This window comes from Nematostella vectensis, chromosome 3 (assembly GCF_932526225.1).
Source record: "Nematostella vectensis chromosome 3, jaNemVect1.1, whole genome shotgun sequence".
Lineage (NCBI taxonomy): Eukaryota > Metazoa > Cnidaria > Anthozoa > Actiniaria > Edwardsiidae > Nematostella > Nematostella vectensis.
Window position 1 is genome coordinate 13806891 of NC_064036.1, and position 19771 is coordinate 13826661.

General features: G+C 40.5%; 2 protein-coding genes across 3 annotated transcripts; one reads left to right on the plus strand and one right to left on the minus strand.

Moving 5' to 3' along the window:
- Window positions 1-3397: 3397 nt before the first annotated feature.
- LOC5518688 (homeobox protein DLX-6) lies at window positions 3398-5186 on the plus strand. Its single transcript, XM_032363350.2, has 2 exons — window positions 3398-3886; window positions 4182-5186. Exons 1-2 carry the CDS (start codon window positions 3610-3612, stop codon window positions 4634-4636), a joined length of 732 nt encoding a protein of 243 aa, XP_032219241.1. The 5' UTR covers window positions 3398-3609; the 3' UTR covers window positions 4637-5186.
- Window positions 5187-11828: 6642 nt separating this feature from the next.
- LOC5518689 (homeobox protein engrailed-like ceh-16) lies at window positions 11829-16944 on the minus strand. Of its 2 annotated transcripts, none has more exons than XM_048724802.1 (3): window positions 16524-16944; window positions 15670-16124; window positions 11829-12926 (listed from the first exon to the last, which is right to left on the minus strand). In XM_048724802.1, exons 2-3 carry the CDS (start codon window positions 16064-16066, stop codon window positions 12520-12522), a joined length of 804 nt encoding a protein of 267 aa, XP_048580759.1. In that variant the 5' UTR covers window positions 16067-16124; window positions 16524-16944; the 3' UTR covers window positions 11829-12519. The 2 variants fall into 2 exon arrangements, with proteins under 2 accessions (XP_048580759.1, XP_032219204.2); XM_032363313.2 differs by having other exon boundaries at window positions 15712-16124; window positions 16524-16942.
- Window positions 16945-19771: the final 2827 nt, after the last annotated feature.

The window sequence follows — 19771 nt, forward strand, 5'->3', positions numbered from 1 at the left end:
TAATGCTTATTTCAATAACAAATAAATTGTTTTAGTTCCAGAAATTAGCTATAAAATGAATTGTAACCACTTTCAGTGTTATTTTTAACGAGTATAAAAACTAGAAAGAAATTTCTTTTCCGTTTAGTTTTTTGTCTTGTTTAGGCATTTGTTTATATTGTAATTTGTATAGCAATAGAATAAGATTTTAAGATTTTGCAACAAAAGTATACTTTACGCTCATTTTTCATTTCAATTTATTCTGCCGCGAAAACTCGTAAAAGTTTTTTTCAAAGATCAAGTATTAATTGAAGATTATTACCTGTGAAGCTTATTCAAGCCTTTAAATAATCAATATGGGCTCGTGAAGACAGGCGCGCCAAGCTGCCGGCCTACATAAACTCGTCCGAAAGGTGAATGTAAGCTGTATGCGTGTAAAGCAATGTTCCTTATGGCGAAATTCGGCACTTTTTTATTACATAGTGTACGACTTTCCTTTGTTTTGCTTAGTAAATGTTTAAATCAATTCTATTTACTTAAATCAAATAAACCTCTCAAGACTTTAAAACAATAATATCCTCTAGATAGCATCGCCTTTTTCTAGTTTTTATTTGATTTCTTCAAGTTCTGTAGAGTAACGGCGGGGTTGCAGTTCGTACCCGAATCTTTTAGTGTAGTTTTTATTAAAGAGAACTGCAAATCAATAGCCCAAGCTGGATTCGTTTTCCCGGTATTTAAATATTTGTACTGTGTTTGTCTGGCGATATTAACTTTCCATTGTCGCCCATCTGGTATGTGATCTAATGCGCGCTACGCTAGATGACTTTATCAGCTATTTTAATAAAATCCCTCAGTTTATGATATGTCCACTTAATTACCAAACCTTCCTTTTCCTTTTTCTTTCATTATCGTGAAACCTTGTTTATTAGTTTATTAAATCGGGTAGATGTATTATATGAAGTCTGTATGAGCATCGAATAGTCACTAAAATATAGTCTCTAATACAACCATCACAGATGGGAACCAAATAGCAATAATGCAAAGAATATTTAAACCATTTTGGTACACTAAAACTATTACTAGATTAGAGAAAATGCATCCATTATTAGACGTGATTAGAATAATATTTCTATTTTTATTTCCCTGGGTTTTCTTCGATCAATCTAGAAACAAGTTTTTTTTAATGAGCAAAAGCGCCACTTTTAATTCAGTTTTACTACACACTAAGTCGGCAGTACGGTTGTATGTGCAAGAGAAGGCTATGAAAAACTCACCAGTTAACATGGTTATTAATTTGTATACGATATTAAGGCCTTGTGTATGAGATACTAAGACGAATGTTAGTCGTAAACTGTATAAGAGGAACTAAGTGTTTTACGAGGGCGTACATGATTAGCCGTTATAACATCTGAGCCGTATTGTGGTGAAATAGTTAAAAGATTCACAAATCGGACTCCCGATTTGCCCTTTTCAGGATTGCTTTCGACTATTGTCTCGTTTCTTTAGAATGATAGGTGGAGGCGTTGATTTTTCTCGAAGGCAGCTTTACTATAATTGGTAAGCCATTGTACGAACCATGGCTTTGATGTTCACGCCACGGGGAGCAAAAACTCATCGATATGCTGCATCTGCCTTGGAACATTTAGAAAACCACTCGCAAAATCTACCACGGTCGGTTTAAAATACTTTAGAAAACAACTCGTTAAATGACATTAGAAACCCTCTCGCAAAATCTGCTACAAGAAAACACAAAGAATTCTTGAACAAGACTTGTAAAACCTAATATTAGTAGGCTTAAATACTCTCTCTTTATTCTAAATTTTATGTTTCTACATATTAATAGTACACTTCGTTAGATAAAGATCAGTCGCAAAAGTTGGTGTAAAAATGTGTAAAGTAGCCAAAGTGAAAGGCGACCAGAATATGATAACAATTAAGGGTTTGGGAAGGATCTGAAATGGCAATGGAATCACTGTTGTCACTCCCCGGGTTTCAGCGCTACACTATGCTGACAAAATCTAGTCGTCCCCTGTGATCTTACTGGTCAAGCTGTCCCCGTATGCCGAGGCGATGGCAGGCAAGAGACCGTAAAACCGCATTCAACACCTTTTGTATGTATCAAAGGGACGCAAAAATCGATTAAACTAAAGAGAAAAACAAAAAAGTGAAAACGTTAATCAAAAATAGGGATAAGCGGCAAAGTGAATTTCTCCTATGTTGTGAGCTTTTTAGCTCTAATTATTCTCATTAAATGCCAAATTGGAGGTCGATATGTCTTTGGGACGCCGTTTACGCGTGCCGCATATGGCAAACTGCAAAATTAACTGCACGGTGATGACAAAAAACTATTAACCAACTCATCGGGGCTGCGATAATTTCAAGAAGGTGGGCAATTTTCGCAAGACAATTTCTTGAATTGCGTTTATGAAAAACCCGGTTAAAATTAGATTTTCTGTCGTGCGCAAGGAAGTGCCCATCTGTACTAATGGATTGACAATGCGTGAAAAACACCTTGAAACCCTCCCACTAGCAAACCGAGAGAAAATAGATAGAAAAGAAAAGAAACCCCCTTTTGTCTTTTTATGCTTTTTGGTGATTTCAGCTCATTCAAAAAAATCGTTAAAACTTTACCGAATACTGGGACGGGATGTAGGCGAGAACCTCCTTACAATGAAAACTAGTATGATTGTCTGGCTAGGACCATAATTATAATTTTACCATTTTGTTTTGAATTGTTTTAGATATACGCTTTAACAAATGTTTGATTGCTCTTTTTGTTGTCTTTTTGTTTTCGAGGTAGCTATCAGTGCTCGCGCTTGACTGGCTTTTTTCCTTCTTTCCAGTAGAGACCTGAAAGGCAGAGTATCATTTCAAGAGCTGTGATAATTTTTATTGTGGAGCGTGGTACGCCTAAATTGACTTCTTTTGGCCTCGCTCTCTGGATGGTTGTAAACAGCAATCATTTCACTATAACACAACGGCGTCAATACATCATTGTTTATGCTTTTCAATAACAGCTGAATGCTACTTTGGAAGCCTAGAGAATGGACCGATATTCCGGGACAAGCTTTCCGTCCGAGGCTCGATTGTGCCGATTAATATACCCGCTTTCCCAGGTGCCTATCAACATAACGGCCTATGAGCAGTGAGCACCGTACCCTAATTCTAAAGATAGCTAATGAAATACCCACTTAGCTTCAATTAAAAGTCATGTGTTAATGATGTATGAACGGTCCATCCCTTTCTCGGGTTTTTTTTCGCGCTTAGGTGTGATTTGTGACATCTATTTCACCGGCTGTGCGATGAATGCAGAGCACGTACAGACGTCCCTACACGCTCATCGCTCACAACTCAGCCCAGTTTGCAGGGAGTTCAATAACAAAGCTAAAATTATACAGTCATGGTTAAGACTATGACCAAACAGCTGCTTTGTTGTGTGTGAAAGTCATTAGAAGATAAAATACAATGTAATTAGGCATTTATTATCATAACAGCCAATTATATTAGCATATATGCCAATATGCTCATGCATATTTATACGTCCACGCGTGGCGTGTTGATAAGGCCCTTGATGTGCGCTCAGAGATCAGAACACTCTGCCGAGCAAACCATCTACCAGTACCCTATTACATGAAACCAGACCTGGCATACTCGCCACTCATGGACTTGCCATCACCTCCCGCAGTCTCTCACGGCTACAGCACGTATAATTCTGTGCCAGCAAGTTATAATCCGTACTCGGTGCGGTACTACCACGGCCCGGCTGCACCGGAGTACGGCCTGGCTTGCAACTCAAGGAACAGTTTCCCAATGCCCATGCTGAATCACCATCCACTGTCGCACCACCCGTACCTGCAGTCACCAATCCAGCCGTACCCGGGATCCGCTCACGAGCTTTTGCACGAAGGTGAGCCATTACCCATAATACGAGTTACACTTAATAGCACTATATCCGGCCTAGTTTAGCGGCAAGTTAATCGATAATTGAATATCGCAAGATAAACCTTTGTTGAGTGGTAATAGTAATGGGGCGAAAACTCTCGCAAATCCTTGTTATTACGAAATCTCTTAATCGACTGAAAAGTTTTAAGCAGTTAAACGGGCACAATTTCCTGTTTTTGTTACACTTGACACTACGAGTAGTTTCCGTTATATTGTCCTTTTATCAAAATGTTTATGGTTGTTTTGATTCTCGTTTGCAGATAAAAGCTCATGCGACGAGCCCAGATTAAACGGTAAAGGCAAGAAAATTCGCAAGCCGCGCACGATCTACTCGAGTTTTCAGCTGCGAGAACTGAACAAGCGCTTTATCAAGACACAGTATTTGGCGCTACCCGAACGCGCTGATCTTGCCGCCTACTTAGGGCTGACACAGACCCAGGTGAAAATCTGGTTTCAGAACAGAAGATCAAAGTTTAAGAAGACTCTCAAGGTATCGGAGGATAACCCCGTCAAAGAGGAAAACAGTGGCTCCTCGACGCCTCCAACAATTAGCTGGCAAGCTCATGCGCCAAGCAGCACAGAAAGTAATGCGACCGCGGAGAACTCTAAGCCCGTCATATCACAAAGTGGCCAAGTCGAGCCTTGGTGCTTGTCACCGCCTGTATTCAAACCTTACTCCGTAGACACTCAGCCACACAGCGCCATACTACGCTAAGAGAACTTATTTATTATCAGGATAGAGTTGTATATAGAGAATATATTGACGAATTACAGTGAGTTAAGAATCGGACCGAGTATATCAACGCGTTTGAGACGTTTTAGTCTTGTTCTATGATTCATGTTTATTGCTTAGTAATAAGCCTGTTTCCCAATTTGTGGTGTAAATACGAGTCATCAGGCATTTTTCTGTAGTTTTCCTAGAATTATCTGCGGATAGCAAATTACCAACGATCATCGCTGATTCTCGACGCGTAGACACTGTCAGCTTATATATTGTACAACTATTCGAATAATTATATGTAACAATAAATCGACAGATGATTTAAAGTAAGGTTGTGTAAAGTTGACGCCTTAGTTCTAGTCGTCGCACGCTCTACGCTTGTTTCTTCAGTCTTAAAGTTATTTTACCTAAGGGCTCTTCTAAACTTTGGTAATTGGCTCTCTCTTGTGAAGGACAAAAGAGATCACCTTTACTGTCAGATTGTTTTACCATCGCTATCTCTATAATATAAAAATGAAGACAAATAAAGTTATCGATAAAAGTATAACGCGTGTTTATGGGCTGTTGGATTTCATGGCAAGCACTCAACCCTCTTTAAATGTTCCTCTGAAATATCAACGGCGTATAATACAAAAGCTCGCTAAAGTTATTGAGTGTGTTTTGAACAAGACAAGGGTAATATACTTGTTGACTTTGCGTAGTAGCTTAAGCAAAACCTGAATTAAGGGCTCAAAAGTTTACAGATAAAACTTGTAGCTAATATTGAGTGAGCGGCATTAAAGGACCCCGAGGCAAGTTCGGTAAAACGCCGAATTGGAGCCAAATATTTTAGCTGCTCAACGTTTACTTGTGAATCCCTTATCAATTGTTTGAAAAGGTTTACTTAACACAAAGCCATCTCAGGGTTTTGTGGTTGACTGTGATCTATTGTGTGTGATGTGTGTTTTGGATGCGCTAGTTGACTACAATAGAAGGGCCATTAGGCGTTGTGCGCATCAGTTAGCACTTTCTATGTCATGAACGCGCGAGAACTTCATATCGCCTACGGACCACGGACCCACCAGCGTTCAGCAAAGCAGCTGACTCGAGCCCAATGTTTATATTAAAAACTTTTAAAACTCATCGCGGCAAGGAAAACAGTTTCTAATTAAAAGAAAATTTGTTTTATTTTGTAAAACTTCATTTAACTAAACCTTGAAAGGTAAAACCAAGAAATCTACGAAGTTGCTATTAGCCAGTCGATTTTTAATCGAACCCAATGGAGAAAAAAGCGTTTTAACGTCCCTTAATTAATTGCAATATCAGGAATTTAAGTTTTTGAAAAATAGAAAATGTGCAGTTTGTGTGCAAACGATCTTATTAGGAGACCGGTTAAAGAAGAAAAAGAACAATTGCTCGCCTAAAATTAGCTGCAAATTTGCTCGTTCGTCATATTTAATAGCCTGAAAGCGTGTGGGGTATTCAAAATGGGCATGAAATTAAAAGTTAACTCGCGCCTAATTGCAGCAGACTTTCTTCAATTATGATTGAAATGGAAAACGAATCAGAACAAGCTGGAAAATGAAATTTCCCTTTTAAGAAATATTAAGGATTTGTTTAATATTAGGGATAGCTTTATTTTTACAAAGTTCTAGGTTATTTCTTTTTCGTGAAATCGAGGACTATTGTGATTCGCCCAGCAGTTTGCAATTAAAGTCTTTGGACGCAACTGATATACGTGCTCAAAAACGATCTGCTCTTCGGGTTCAGTCTTAAGATCAAGTCCATTATCCATCTAAATCGAAAAGGTGACTTCCATTTCACGCATTTTCAGTAATAACTACTCTCTTTTACCTCAGCGAATGTTGATAATTGCGGTTTAAAAAAAAACAAATTGACTTTGGTGCTAAGTTCTCTTTTTTCCTGAAACAAAGATTTCTTATATGGAGTAGGAATTGTGGCTTCCATTAAGAAACGTATTAATGCTTATTCTCGGAATTCTGGTTGCCTCTCTCCAAATGCGGTTTTAAGGCCCATTCGGTATCTCTTGGCGTTGAATAGGTACTCGAGGTCTGAGTAAGCGTGATTGTGACGAGTGACGTCATAAGCTGCTCAACCTCGACTGTCATTCATCGCTCAACCAAATCTCTTCGGGAGTTTCTTAAAGGCAATGTTTCTATGAACACGAAAGGATTCATGACTTTGAGTACACCCATTTATCCCACGACTCTCTCCGATCATCCGCAAAGTCACAAACTGCCGTAATCTACTCGCCTAAATTCATATAGTCTAACAGTGTTAATGTACCGCTATCTTTTGAAGGCCTTCGCTTCATGAGGAATCGTACCGAGGTGTTCATTTTTGACGATTTTGTTCCTGTTTCAAACTCACGTGGTTTGAATGCTAATGGCACCCTCTTTCCCCCTTCTGTCGAACTCTTATAACCGCTATATTTATCACGATTTATTTGTAAAGATTACCGTTTTAGAAATATTTTTATTCGATATTGTTTCGCATAGTTTGCATGTTATATTTTTGTTTTGCTGTTGTTTAAGAGGAGACAATATTTAGTAGCTCATGATTTTAAGGACTTCAAAGGTGGTGGCTTCGCAGTGGCTTATTGAACATCACTGTCGACAGAGTATTCGTCTCAGAGCGCCACGCTGAAAACATGCACTCTGCATGGTAACAGGCTTACCATTTTCTAAAGGGATGACACCGTTCCAGTAACGATCATCTTTTATTTCTCTTTATTTGCCTCGATAATACCTATACGCAAAGCTCTTGCCTTAAAAAAAATCTTTTGTGAATGCGATTAGAAGACAAGTGATAATAACCCTTTGTCGGATACTTATTTTTCGGATTTGGTGTCAAGAGCCTATCTTGTACGAGTCAATAGTATTAGAGTTGTGCTCGCACTTCTCTTGTTTCATGGACTAAGGAGGTCGTGCATCACCCTTTATGTATTTCCTCCTTTTGAACGGTCTTTTGGAAGGGCGATGCAGGTCCTTTTTAAAAGTCAAATTGTTACAAAAGACAACTCCTGTCCAGTTATTTACAGTATTAACACCTTCTGAATTACCTGTAAAGATAAAGAAAACTTCAGTTTAATTGATGCCCACGTGCATAACGCGCAGATAAAGAGTATTTCGCAGTTGTTTATTTTTTTCGTATTTGGTACTTCAACTATATTCTACCCAACAAGGTTTTTTTTATTCTCGGTGTGTGTGAGGGTTTGTTTAATCACTTTACTGTATTGGTATGTTTAGACATGTAGTATGAACCTGCCGGGTGTGTGACCTGTTTTCACGCAAGATATTTGAAAACAACTACACGTAATCTATAAATTCACACTTCTTACACCCGTTTGTTTCATGAAGAAAATTTGGCTCCGCTCGTCTGCCGGTGAGTCGGATACCAGCGATAATCTGACTTATCAGATGACTATCTTTTGTCCAAAGCCCTCCCAATGTTTTAATAATTGCTTAATGGTTCTTAAAGGTAATTTTAGCTCATTATTTTTTTATAAACAAAAGCATCGAATTTTGAGATCACAAGGCACTTTTGAGCAGTTTTACTCGTAGCCATAATGGTGATGTAAATACTTCTAAGTATTCGTCTAATGAAGATCATTCCAAATGGGTTTGGAGTATGTGTCCAGGGACTACATGTCCACATCAGCAATCGAGCTGTTAACATCTCCACGTTTTTGCTCTTTCTTCGACTCGAGTCTAATGGGAGTTGTTTAGATCATTAGCGATTACTTTCGAGATAACCGCAAAGCCCCTTAATGGATTTATCCTGCCATTTGCAAGACAATTACCTGTCATTGTGAAGCCTCTTTGTGTCTAGCTGTGATTGCATAAATGCCTTTATTGTTACGCGGTTCGGCCTCACCTTAATTGTAAACGTATCACAGGCACTTGTAAATGGATAGCCTACTCAATGTTTTTTTTTTGTTTGGAACTCTTTCAAACACACACACACTAAAGAGAGCTAAAAGTAACTGAGCCATGTGAGAAGGGTCAAATTTCGAGAACAAGTGACAAACAAATACTCCGCTTTGTTTTGTTTCTAGTTGGCCAGCCGTACTAATGAGACAAGTCTGATTCCTTTCAGCTTTTCCATCTTTCCCTTGGACTGATTCCACTCATTAACTACTGATCTACTCTTTGAAGTTCCAATGACAACTCAATTATCGCGTATTATTTCTAGTAGAGATTAACTGACAAATAAGCAGTAATTTTCGCTGATATATTTCCCTGACAGATCTAGTGATTAGAAATATTTAAACCTCTGTCTGTGTTCTTGAATATCAACTCTCAACAACTTGAATAACAACAAACGAGTTAAAATACTTAGATCAGGCCTGAGTGTTTTCCTTCCATCATTTTAAATTCTCGACTTGTCGCTTATCATGATCAAATACCTTAATTACACTATAAATAAATAATTTTAGTGGTTATTATACTTACAATGGTTCACAGTGCATTAGACACCAAGAGGCGAGCTTGATATGCACTGCTGAACAATCAACTCGTGCAAGAACCCCCTAGAATAACAAAAGCGGTCCGACAAAAGTGTCTTGCTCTCGAAGAACTTGATGATACAGTGAAGATATTGGTCCACTTGTCACTTGAATTGGTCATTTTGATAGCACGTAGCCGGACCCCTTGGCTAACAGCATAACTGTATTAGTATAACCGTACCCCTGGTCTAAAACATCATTGTATAAGTATAACCGTACTCCTGGTCTAACATCATTACTGTATTAGTATAACCGTACTCCTGGTCTAACATCATTACTGTATTAGTATAACCTTACCCCTGGTCTAACTTCATTACTGTATTAGTATAACCGAACCCCTGGGCTAACATCATTGTATAAGTATAACCGTACTCCTGGTCTAACATCATTACTGTATTAGTATAACCGTACTCCTGGTCTAACTTCATTACTGTATTAGTATAACCGAACCCCTGGGCTAACATCATTGTATAAGTATAACCGTACTCCTGGGATGACATCATTACTGTATTAGTATAACCGTACTCCTGGTCTAACATCATTACTGTATTAGTATAACCGTACCCCTGGTCTAACTTCATTACTGTATTAGTATAAACGTACCCCTGGTCTAACTTCATTACTGTGTTAGTATAACCGTACTCCTGGTCTAACATCATTACTGTATTAGTATAACCGTACCTCTGGTCTAACTTCATTACTGTATTAGTATAACCGTACCCCTGGTCTAACATCATTACTGTATTAGTATAACCGTACCCCTGGTCTAACTTCATTACTGTATTAGTATACGCGAACCCCTGGGCTAACATCATTGTATAAGTATAACCGTACTCCTGGGATGACATCATTACTGTATTAGTATAACCGTACTCCTGGTCTAACATTATTACTGTATTAGTATAACCGTACTCCTGGTCTAACATCATTACTGTATTAGTATAACCGTACCCCTGGTCTAACTTCATTACTGTATTATTATAACCGTACTCCTGGTCTAACTGCACAACTGTATTTACTAAGGAGTGAAGAAGATATGTCTATTTGAACCACTGACTTATGGTGCCACTCTATATATTGACAACAAATAACCTTGAATTTGATTTTTTTTTTCTAAATTTGCTGAAAATTTGTTGAAAGAAGATTGACATAATAAGATCGACAAGTTTTTTTGCTTTTATCCCGTGCTTCTTTGTTAGTACTCTTGGGCGTGCCATCCAGAGGGCCATAAGTTAGAAAACTTTAAACGGCTATTTATGTATACCTTCGTTAAATAAAGTTTATTGTATTGTTGTATAGTATACTAGCGATTCATTTCATGTCACCAATTATTTGTATACTTTTCCATTTAGAAATCATAAGGTATGAACTCATAGGTTTGTAGATATCGTAAATATAGTCCTCGTGACATTTTCTCACCGACTTACTCCAACCTCACACCTTCTGCTCGACCTCTATTCGCTATTCTCGTGTTGTGCGGGGTATGGGTCGAGTTGATAAGTTAACAGCATGCTGGGACAATTCTAGGGGTGGCAATTCAACGTAAACATATTGATAGGATACTGAATGAAAGCTAGAAAATTGTAGGTTTTGGCATTTCTGTTCCCGGAATATCTTCGATAGTGTTACAGCCTAATCGTTGTATCGTTCGACGCCATGTTGAATTGCATCCCAGCATGCTGTTCGCTTATCAATTCGACCCAATCCCCGAGCAACGTTAGAATAGTGAATAAAGATTGGCTCCAGTGCATTTGATAGGATGCATTATTCGCATTCTCGTGTCACTGTGAGCATCGCGATATTATAGCTTTCACGTTTGAATTCACACAGTTGTATGCTAGACCCATTATCGAGGACTTGGCAAGGGTGAGCTCACTTAGGTCAGTCTGATATTCGTGCAAACAAAGAGAATCGCCTCCAGTGCTTTGTTTTCACCAGAAACCTCTAAATCACCAGTAACCTCGAGGTTTTCATTGATCCTAGGAATACGAGCCTAAAACCGTTTGCTCAGCATGATAGAGGTGACGAGTTTAAATGCTCGAAATAACTGTTCACGTCTAAATCATCTCTTAATGATTATTGGGTAATTGTTGTACACTTCTACTAATAGCGCTCCTGTTAATGTGAAGTGTCGGAGTATTATGTTGTTTCATGTCAACAAGGAGGTCTCTCGTGAAAACTATGAAATGAACTTAGTTTGTATCGAATTCATTGCTTTTCTAAACATACCCCTAATTCTATCGATACAAGCCTTGACTTGTTGACATAATTGCATAATATAACGATGACGAAGACAATGTTCGATACAAAGATCTATTGCTAATATGCCGCTAGGTAATAACCAATAATGAAGGCAATAATTCTCTTAAGTCCATAATCATATATTCCGTTAGATTATAGTAAGCTTAATTAGCCAGGGGTTGCTGTGACTTTAGCTATTGTCTCGGAATGTAAATATACTACAATTGCTAATAAATAATCTAATTATCTGCACTCTTGCTTTATATATAAGGGTGTTCTAATTTTTAGTTGAAGCTGGCCCATTCTAGTTTCTGGAGAATTTTGAGGCTGAAAATTTAATACGGATGTTCTTAAACTTCACTGCTTTAAAAATATAAAACCCATTGAGGTGTTAGAAGATAATTACACAAATAAAGTAAATGATCAATAACAATAATATTTAAGTTATAGGAACACAATTATATTTTGATTCTACATTTTAGAATGCATCACACACAAAACAATATATTGCTGCTATTCTAGTTTCGACATTTTTAAAGCATGTTCTTAATTTGATGGAATCTTACGCTGGACGTTCTTATAAAAGAGTTTCTTATAAAACAGAGGTTGTTTAGAATTTTTTTTTTTCGTACGAGGTTTGTTACCAGGTAACTGCCTGCAGTTCTGCTTGTTCGATGGCATGTCGTTTGAGTCTTTCTTTTTTTTTTTTTTTTAATAGCCTCGAGGGAGCAGTCTCGTCGTCTCCGGTATTCAGTTCAATGTATTTGACTGTCAAAACAACATAGCCCCCAACCAGCTATTAGTTCCGCACTAATTCACTGGCGCTGATAACCTCGCGCCTAAGCTACTGCACTTCACAAAGCAAACGTGTAGAACACGTGACGGGTCACCACAATACGACTTGCGAGAATTCATTCAAACAAATCCATGATATTCTTGTGCTCGTTTTTTATCCTAAACTTATCCAACGTTTTGTTATTTTGTGAGAGTTCATTGAAAAATCAATATTGAATTGTCTGTTATTTATCGAAATGGAGCCTTGCTTGAACCAATGGCTCATAAACCATGTTACTTGTATCCATGGCTGAAAACTCATACTACCCGTTGCTTCTACCCGTAACTGGTAGCATCACATCCTGTATCTCTCAGTCGCATGATATCTTTCATACAGAACAGGATACCCTATTGAGCCCGCGGCATACCAGCAGTTGCATGGCTCCTGCACTAGGCGTATCTGGTTACTAGGTTCTAGCATCGGATGGCAGGGATAAAAGTGTCCCGCGGGGGGTGGGGTAAGGCTAAATAACATTTCCGACGCTAGCTTCCTTTTCAACTTCGTTCTTCTGTTCTGGAACCAGATTTTGATTTGCGTATCGCTGAGCTCGAGGGAGTTTGCGAGTTCGGCTCTGCGCGTGATCGTCAGGTACTTGTTTTTCTGGAATTCGGCCTCGAGTTCCCGGATCTGTGTGTTGGTAAAGGCCGTGCGCGTGCGCTTCTTTGACGGGTCGCGCTTTCGCTTGCGCCTGCGATAGACATCTGAGACAATAGTAAGAATAACATCATGTACTAAACATGTCGTAAGCCCTTCCTACCTCTACTGAACATGTCCCTCCCTCGTAAGTCCTTCGTACCTGTACTGAACATGTCCCTCCCTCGTAAGCCCTTCCTACCCGTACTGAACATGTCCCTCCCTCGTAAGCCCTTCCTGCCTGTACTGAACATGTCCCTTCCTCGTAATCCCTTCGTACCTGTACTGAACATGTCCCTCCCTCGTCATCCCTTCCTACCTGTACTGAACATGTCCCTCCCTCGTAAGCCCTTCCTTCCTGTTCTTAACATGTCCCTCCCTCGTAAACCCTTCGTACCTGTACTGAACATGTCCCTCCCTCGTAAGCCCTTCGTACCTGTACTGAACATGTCCCTCCCTCGTAAACCCTTCGTACCTGTACTGAACATGTCCCTCCCTTGTAAGCCCTTCGTACCTGTACTGAACATGTCCCTCCCTCGTATGCCCTTCGTACCTGTACTGAACATGTCCCTCCCTCGTAAGCCCTTCGTACCTGTACTGAACATGTCCCTCCCTCGTAAGCCCTTCGTACCTGTACTGAACATGTTCCTCCCTCGTAAGCCCTTCGTACCTGTACTGAACATGTCCCTCCCTCGTAAGCCCTTCCTGCCTGTACTGAACATGTCCCTCCCTCGTAAGCCCTTCTTACCTGTACCGAACATGTCCCTCCCTCGTAAACCCTTCGTACCTGTACTGAACATGTCCCTCCCTCGTAAACCCTTTCTGCCTGTACTGAACATGTCCCTCCCTCGTAAGCCCTTCCTGCCTGTACTGAACATGTCCCTTCCTCGTAATCCCTTCGTACCTGTACTGAACATGTCCCTCCCTCGTAAGCCCTTCCTGCCTGTACTGAACATGTCGCTCCCTCGTAAGCCCTTCCTGCCTGTACTGAACATGTCCCTTCCTCGTAATCCCTTCGTACCTGTACTGAACATGTCCCTCCCTCGTAAGCCCTTCCTGCCTGTACTGAACATGTCCCTTCCTCGTAATCCCTTCGTACCTGTACTGAACATGTCCCTCCCTCGTAAGCCCTTCCTGCCTGTACTGAACATGTCTCTCCCTCGTAAGCCCTTCCTACCTGTACTGAACATGTCTCTCCCTCGTAAGCCCTTCCTGCCTGTACTGAACATGTCGCTCCCTCGTAAGCCCTTCCTGCCTGTACTGAACATGTCCCTTCCTCGTAATCCCTTCGTACCTGTACTGAACATGTCCCTCCCTCGTAAGCCCTTCCTGCCTGTACTGAACATGTCCCTCCCTCGTAAGCCCTTCCTGCCTGTACTGAACATGTCCCTTCCTCGTAATCCCTTCGTACCTGTACTGAACATGTCCCTCCCTCGTAAGCCCTTCCTGCCTGTACTGAACATGTCGCTCCCTCGTAATCCCTTCCTGCCTGTACCGAACATGTTCCTCCCTCGTAAATCCTTCGTACCTGTACCGAACATGTTCCTCCCTCGTAAACCCTTCGTACCTATACTGAACATGTCTCTCCCTTGTAAGCCCTTCGTACCTGTACTGAACATGTCCCTCCCTCGTAAGCCATTCGTACCTGTACTGAACATGTCCCTCCCTTGTAAGCCCTTCGTACCTGTACTGAACATGTCCCTCCCTCGTAAGCCCTTCGTACCTGTACCGAACATGTTCCTCCCTCGTAAACCCTTCGTACCTATACTGAACATGTCCCTCCCTTGTAAGCCCTTCGTACCTGTACTGAACATGTCCCTCCCTTGTAAGCCCTTCGTACCTATACTGAACATGTCCCTCCCTTGTAAGCCCTTCGTACCTGTACCGAACATGTTCCTCCCTCGTAAACCCTTCGTACCTATACTGAACATGTCCCTCCCTTGTAAGCCCTTCGTACCTGTACTGAACATGTCCCTCCCTCGTAAGCCATTCGTACCTGTACTAAGCATGTTCCTCCCTCGTAATCCCTTCGTACCTATACTGAACATGTCCCTCCCTTGTAAGCCCTTCGTACCTGTACTGAACATGTCCCTCCCTCGTAATCCCTTCGTACCTGTACTGAACATGTTCCTCCCTCGTAAACCCTTCGTACCTGTACTGAACATGTTCCTCCCTCGTAATCCCTTCGTACCTATACTGAACATGTCCCTCCCTCGTAAACCCTTCGTACCTGTACTGAGCATGTCCCTCCCTCGTAAGCCCTTCGTACCTGTACCGAACATGTTCCTCCCTCGTAATCCCTTCCTACCTGTACTGAACATGTTCCTCCCTCGTAAACCCTTCGTACCTGTACTGAACATGTTCCTCCCTCGTAAACCCTTCGTACCTGTACTGAACATGTTCCTCCCTCGTAAGCCCTTCGTACCTGTACTGAACATGTTCCTCCCTCGTAAACCCTTCGTACCTGTACTGAACATGTTCCTCCCTCGTAAACCCTTCCTGCCTGTACTGAACATGTCCCTCCCTCGTAAGCCCTTCGTACCTGTACTGAACATGTCCCTCCCTCGTAAGCCCTTACTACCTGTACTGAACATGTCCCTCATAAACCCTACGTACCTGTACTGAACATGTTCCTCCCTCGTAAGCCCTTCGTACCTGTACTAAACATGTTCCTCCCTCGTAAACCCTTCGTACCTGTACTGAACATGTTCCTCCCTCGTAAGCCCTTTGTACCTGTACTGAACATGTCCCTTCCTCGTTAGCCCTTCGTACCGGTACCGAACATGTCCCTCCCTCGTAAGCCCTTTATACCTATACTTTCGTGCCTATCAGTGGGGCAGGCCATCCAGGTACCTGTGCTAGCTTGATCATGTGAAGTCGGCGTCGTGTGTCTAGTGATATCCTTATGAAGTCTCGGTGTTTGTTTGGACAATAGGCGCTCGATAGTGAAGGGACTGAAGGTGCTTGATGGCGTAGAAGACGATGATAAGGGACTGAAGGTGATTGATGGCACAAATGAGGCTGATAAAGGATTGAAGGTGTTTGATGGCACAGATGAGGCTGGTAAAGGATTGAAGGTGTTTGATGGCACAGATGAGGCTGTTAAAGGATTGAAGGTGTTTGATGGCACAGATGAGGCTGGTAAAGGATTGAAGGTGTTTGATGGCACAGCTGAGGCTGATATTGTTCGGCTCCGTGGATCACTCATCTTTTTCCCTTGGGGTGAAATACTAAGTAGTAGGCTTGTCTGACTTTTGCTTCTTGATCTAGAGACACATCACACAGTACTTAACACAATGCAGACGTTATTAAAATCATCATTTATTGTTTAATGGGCTAATTAAAACTCGAAATGATTTCTTTGGATTTAATAAATCTGTTCACAGGCTGCACGCAATGATTTTAAGCACATTTTGCGCAAAAGGACAGGATGTTTTTAGTCGTTGACTCATTACTTGATCGATGTATGCACTCCCTGGCAAGTGGGTGACACCAGACGGTCTTTAGTGCAAAAGTCGGGGGGCTATTATTTACTTGCCGAGATTCACAGCTAATGTACGCACCAATTAGCACCGTGCTTTATGGGACTATTAACAGTTATTATTAGATTATAGTGTTTGCTCGCTGGCACTCAAAATACAAATAGAACAATTGCTTTTCCTTACCTGATTCAATTGGCTTGCAAACCTGAAAGTTTTACCAGACCTTCGACGCGCGAAGCAAGTGAGCTTGGCCAAAGTTTCGCTTGTGAAGTCACCGACATAAAGTTTTGAGGTTATAATACTTGATAAGAGCCCTGTAGGATTCCAGAGCGCTTTTACCGAATGAGAGGTCCTGCTGTGGCCGTAATAAACAGCCGTGTAGCTACTGAGGTATCCTTATGGTACTTGATCTTATCAATAGGCTGGGGTGCTTTATGCGTTTTCGCTATTCGCGATTGTCCGACACACAAATCTACACGTTTTAGGATTCTCTCTTCAGACAAGGGCAATAACTACCCTATCAAATTAATTACTTCCCATCGAATATAAAGGGCGTTGTTATTGTTTGGTCACGCTTGTTACTCAGGCTTTGTCCCTAGAATAGCTTAGCTTATGAGTAATAATTAATATAGCCCCGGGCACCGGTTCAAAGAGCATATTAATAATTTTTCCGAAGCTAATAACCCTTGTAATAAACTTGTATTGTATGGGTGTTTACGATATTTATTCCAATAAAGGCCAATCACACCGCCAGTTTACGCTCCCGCACAATACCGAGTCACAGAATGCATCCTTTCCGATCGGCCTATTCAAGCGAGTAATTAGACAATAAATATCGTATGATAACATAAGATCAAGTAATTGAGATCTTTGCAATCAAATATCGTATGAAATTTATATAAAGCATCAACGCTTTTTTTATCGTATTTTCAAATGTAACAAATGAGTGGTTGGTGTTCAGGTATTGGCTGAAGGGTCTGGCTTCGACATATTTCTTGGAACAGAGGTTTGTAAGGTCCGTATAAGAACTTTATAAATCTATTTCTACCAAGAGTACATTTACGTCTTTTGCTGACGCTCTGTCTCTCATATCGACTCTGTATTCTTCTGCAAATAAAAACGCATCCTTCTGCCCATCTAAAACACATCCTTTTGCCCATGAATCAAAAACGCATTCTTCTCCCAATCAAAAACGCATCCTTCTGCCCAACAATCAAAAACGCATCTTTCTGCCAATCAAAAACGCATTTCTGCCCATCAAAAACGCATTTCTGCCCATCAAAAACGCATTCTTCTGCCAATCAAAATCGCATTTTTCTGCCAATTAAAAACGTATTCTTCTGCCAATCAAAAACTCATCCTTCTGCCCAACAATCAAAAACGCATTCTTCTGCCAATCAAAAACGCATTTTTCTGCCAATTAAAAACGCATTCTTCTGCCAATAAAAAAACGCATTTTTCTGCCAATTAAAAACGCATTTTTCTGCCAATCATAAACGCATTCTTCTGTCAATCAAAAACGCATCCTTCTGCCCATCTAAAACACATCCTTTTGCCCATGAATCAAAAACGCATTCTTCTCCCAATCAATTACGCATCCTTCTGCCCAACAATCAAAAACGCATCTTTCTGCCAATCAAAAACGCATCCTTCTGCCCAACAATCAAAAACGCATTCTTCTGCCAATCAAAAACGCATTCTTCTGCTAATCAAAAACGCATTCTTCTCCCAATCAAAAACGCATCTTTCTGCAAATCAAAAAACGCATTTCTGCCCATCAAAAACGCATTCTTCTGCCAATCAAAATTGCATTTTTCTGCCAATTAAAAACGCATCCTTCTGCCAATCAAAAACGCATTCTTCTCCCAATCAAAAACGCATCTTTCTGCAAATCAAAAAACGCATTTCTGCCCATCAAAAACGCATTCTTCTGCCAATCAAAATTGCATTTTTCTGCCAATTAAAAACGCATCCTTCTGCCAATCAAAAACTCATCCTTCTGCCCAACAATCAAAAACGCATTCTTCTGCCAATCAAAAACGAATTTTTCTGCCAATTAAAAACGCATTCTTCTGCCAATAAAAAAACGCATTTTTCTGCCAATTAAAAACGCATTTTTCTGCCAATCAAAAACGCATTCTTCTGTCAATCAAAAACGCATCCTTCTGCCCATCTAAAACACATCCTTTTGCCCATGAATCAAAAACGCATTCTTCTCCCAATCAAAATCGCATCCTTCTGCCCAACAATCAAAAACGCATCTTTCTGCCAATCAAAAACGCATCCTTCTGCCCAACAATCAAAAACGCATTCTTCTGCCAATCAAAAACGCATTCTTCTGCCAATAAAAAAACGCATTTTTCTGCCAATTAAAAACGCATTTTTCTGCCAATCAAAAACGCATTCTTCTGTCAATCAAAAACGCATCCTTCTGCCCATCTAAAACACATCCTTTTGCCCATGAATCAAAAACGCATTCTTCTCCCAATCAATTACGCATCCTTCTGCCCAACAATCAAAAACGCATCTTTCTGCCAATCAAAAACGCATCCTTCTGCCCAACAATCAAAAACGCATTCTTCTGCCAATCAAAAACGCATTCTTCTGCCAATCAAAAACGCATTCTTCTCCCAATCAAAAACGCATCTTTCTGCAAATCAAAAAACGCATTTCTGCCCATCAAAAACGCATTCTTCTGCCAATCAAAATCGCATTTTTCTGCCAATTAAAAACGCATCCTTCTGCCAATCAAAAACTCATCCTTCTGCCCAACAATCAAAAACGCATTCTTCTGCCAATCAAAAACGAATTTTTCTGCCAATTAAAAACGCATTCTTCTGCCAATAAAAAAACACATTTTTCTGCCAATTAAAAACGCATTTTTCTGCCAATCAAAAACGCATTCTTCTGTCAATCAAAAACGCATCCTTCTGCCCATCTAAAACACATCATTTTGCCCATGAATCAAAAACGCATTCTTCTCCCAATCAAAATCGCATCCTTCTGCCCAACAATCAAAAGCGCATCTTTCTGCCAATCAAAAACGCATCCTTCTACCCAACAATCAAAAACGCATTCTTCTGCCAATCAAAAACGCATTCTTCTGCCAATAAAAAAACGCATTTTTCTGCCAATTAAAAACGCATTTTTCTGCCAATCAAAAACGCATTCTTCTGTCAATCAAAAACGCATCCTTCTGCCCATCTAAAACACATCCTTTTGCCCATGAATCAAAAACGCATTCTTCTCCCAATCAATTACGCATCCTTCTGCCCAACAATCAAAAACGCATCTTTCTGCCAATCAAAAACGCATCCTTCTGCCCAACAATCAAAAACGCATTCTTCTGCCAATCAAAAACGCATTCTTCTGCCAATCAAAAACGCATTCTTCTCCCAATCAAAAACGCATCTTTCTGCAAATCAAAAAAC

What these genes read in the sequence shown, in the direction of transcription:
- LOC5518688 (XM_032363350.2), top strand. Translation starts at nt 3,610, where the DNA reads ATGAAACCAGACCTGGCATACTCGCCACTCATGGACTTGCCATCACCT. An exon ending in TCACGAGCTTTTGCACGAAG is followed by an intron (nt 3,887 to 4,181) that starts GTGAGCCATTAC and finishes TCTCGTTTGCAG; the next exon opens with ATAAAAGCTCATGCGACGAG.
- LOC5518689 (XM_048724802.1), bottom strand. Translation starts at nt 16,066, where the DNA reads ATGAGTGATCCACGGAGCCGAACAATATCAGCCTCAGCTGTGCCATCA. An exon ending in TGATAGGCACGAAAGTATAG is followed by an intron (nt 12,927 to 15,669) that starts GTATAAAGGGCT and finishes CTATTGTCTCAG; the next exon opens with ATGTCTATCGCAGGCGCAAG.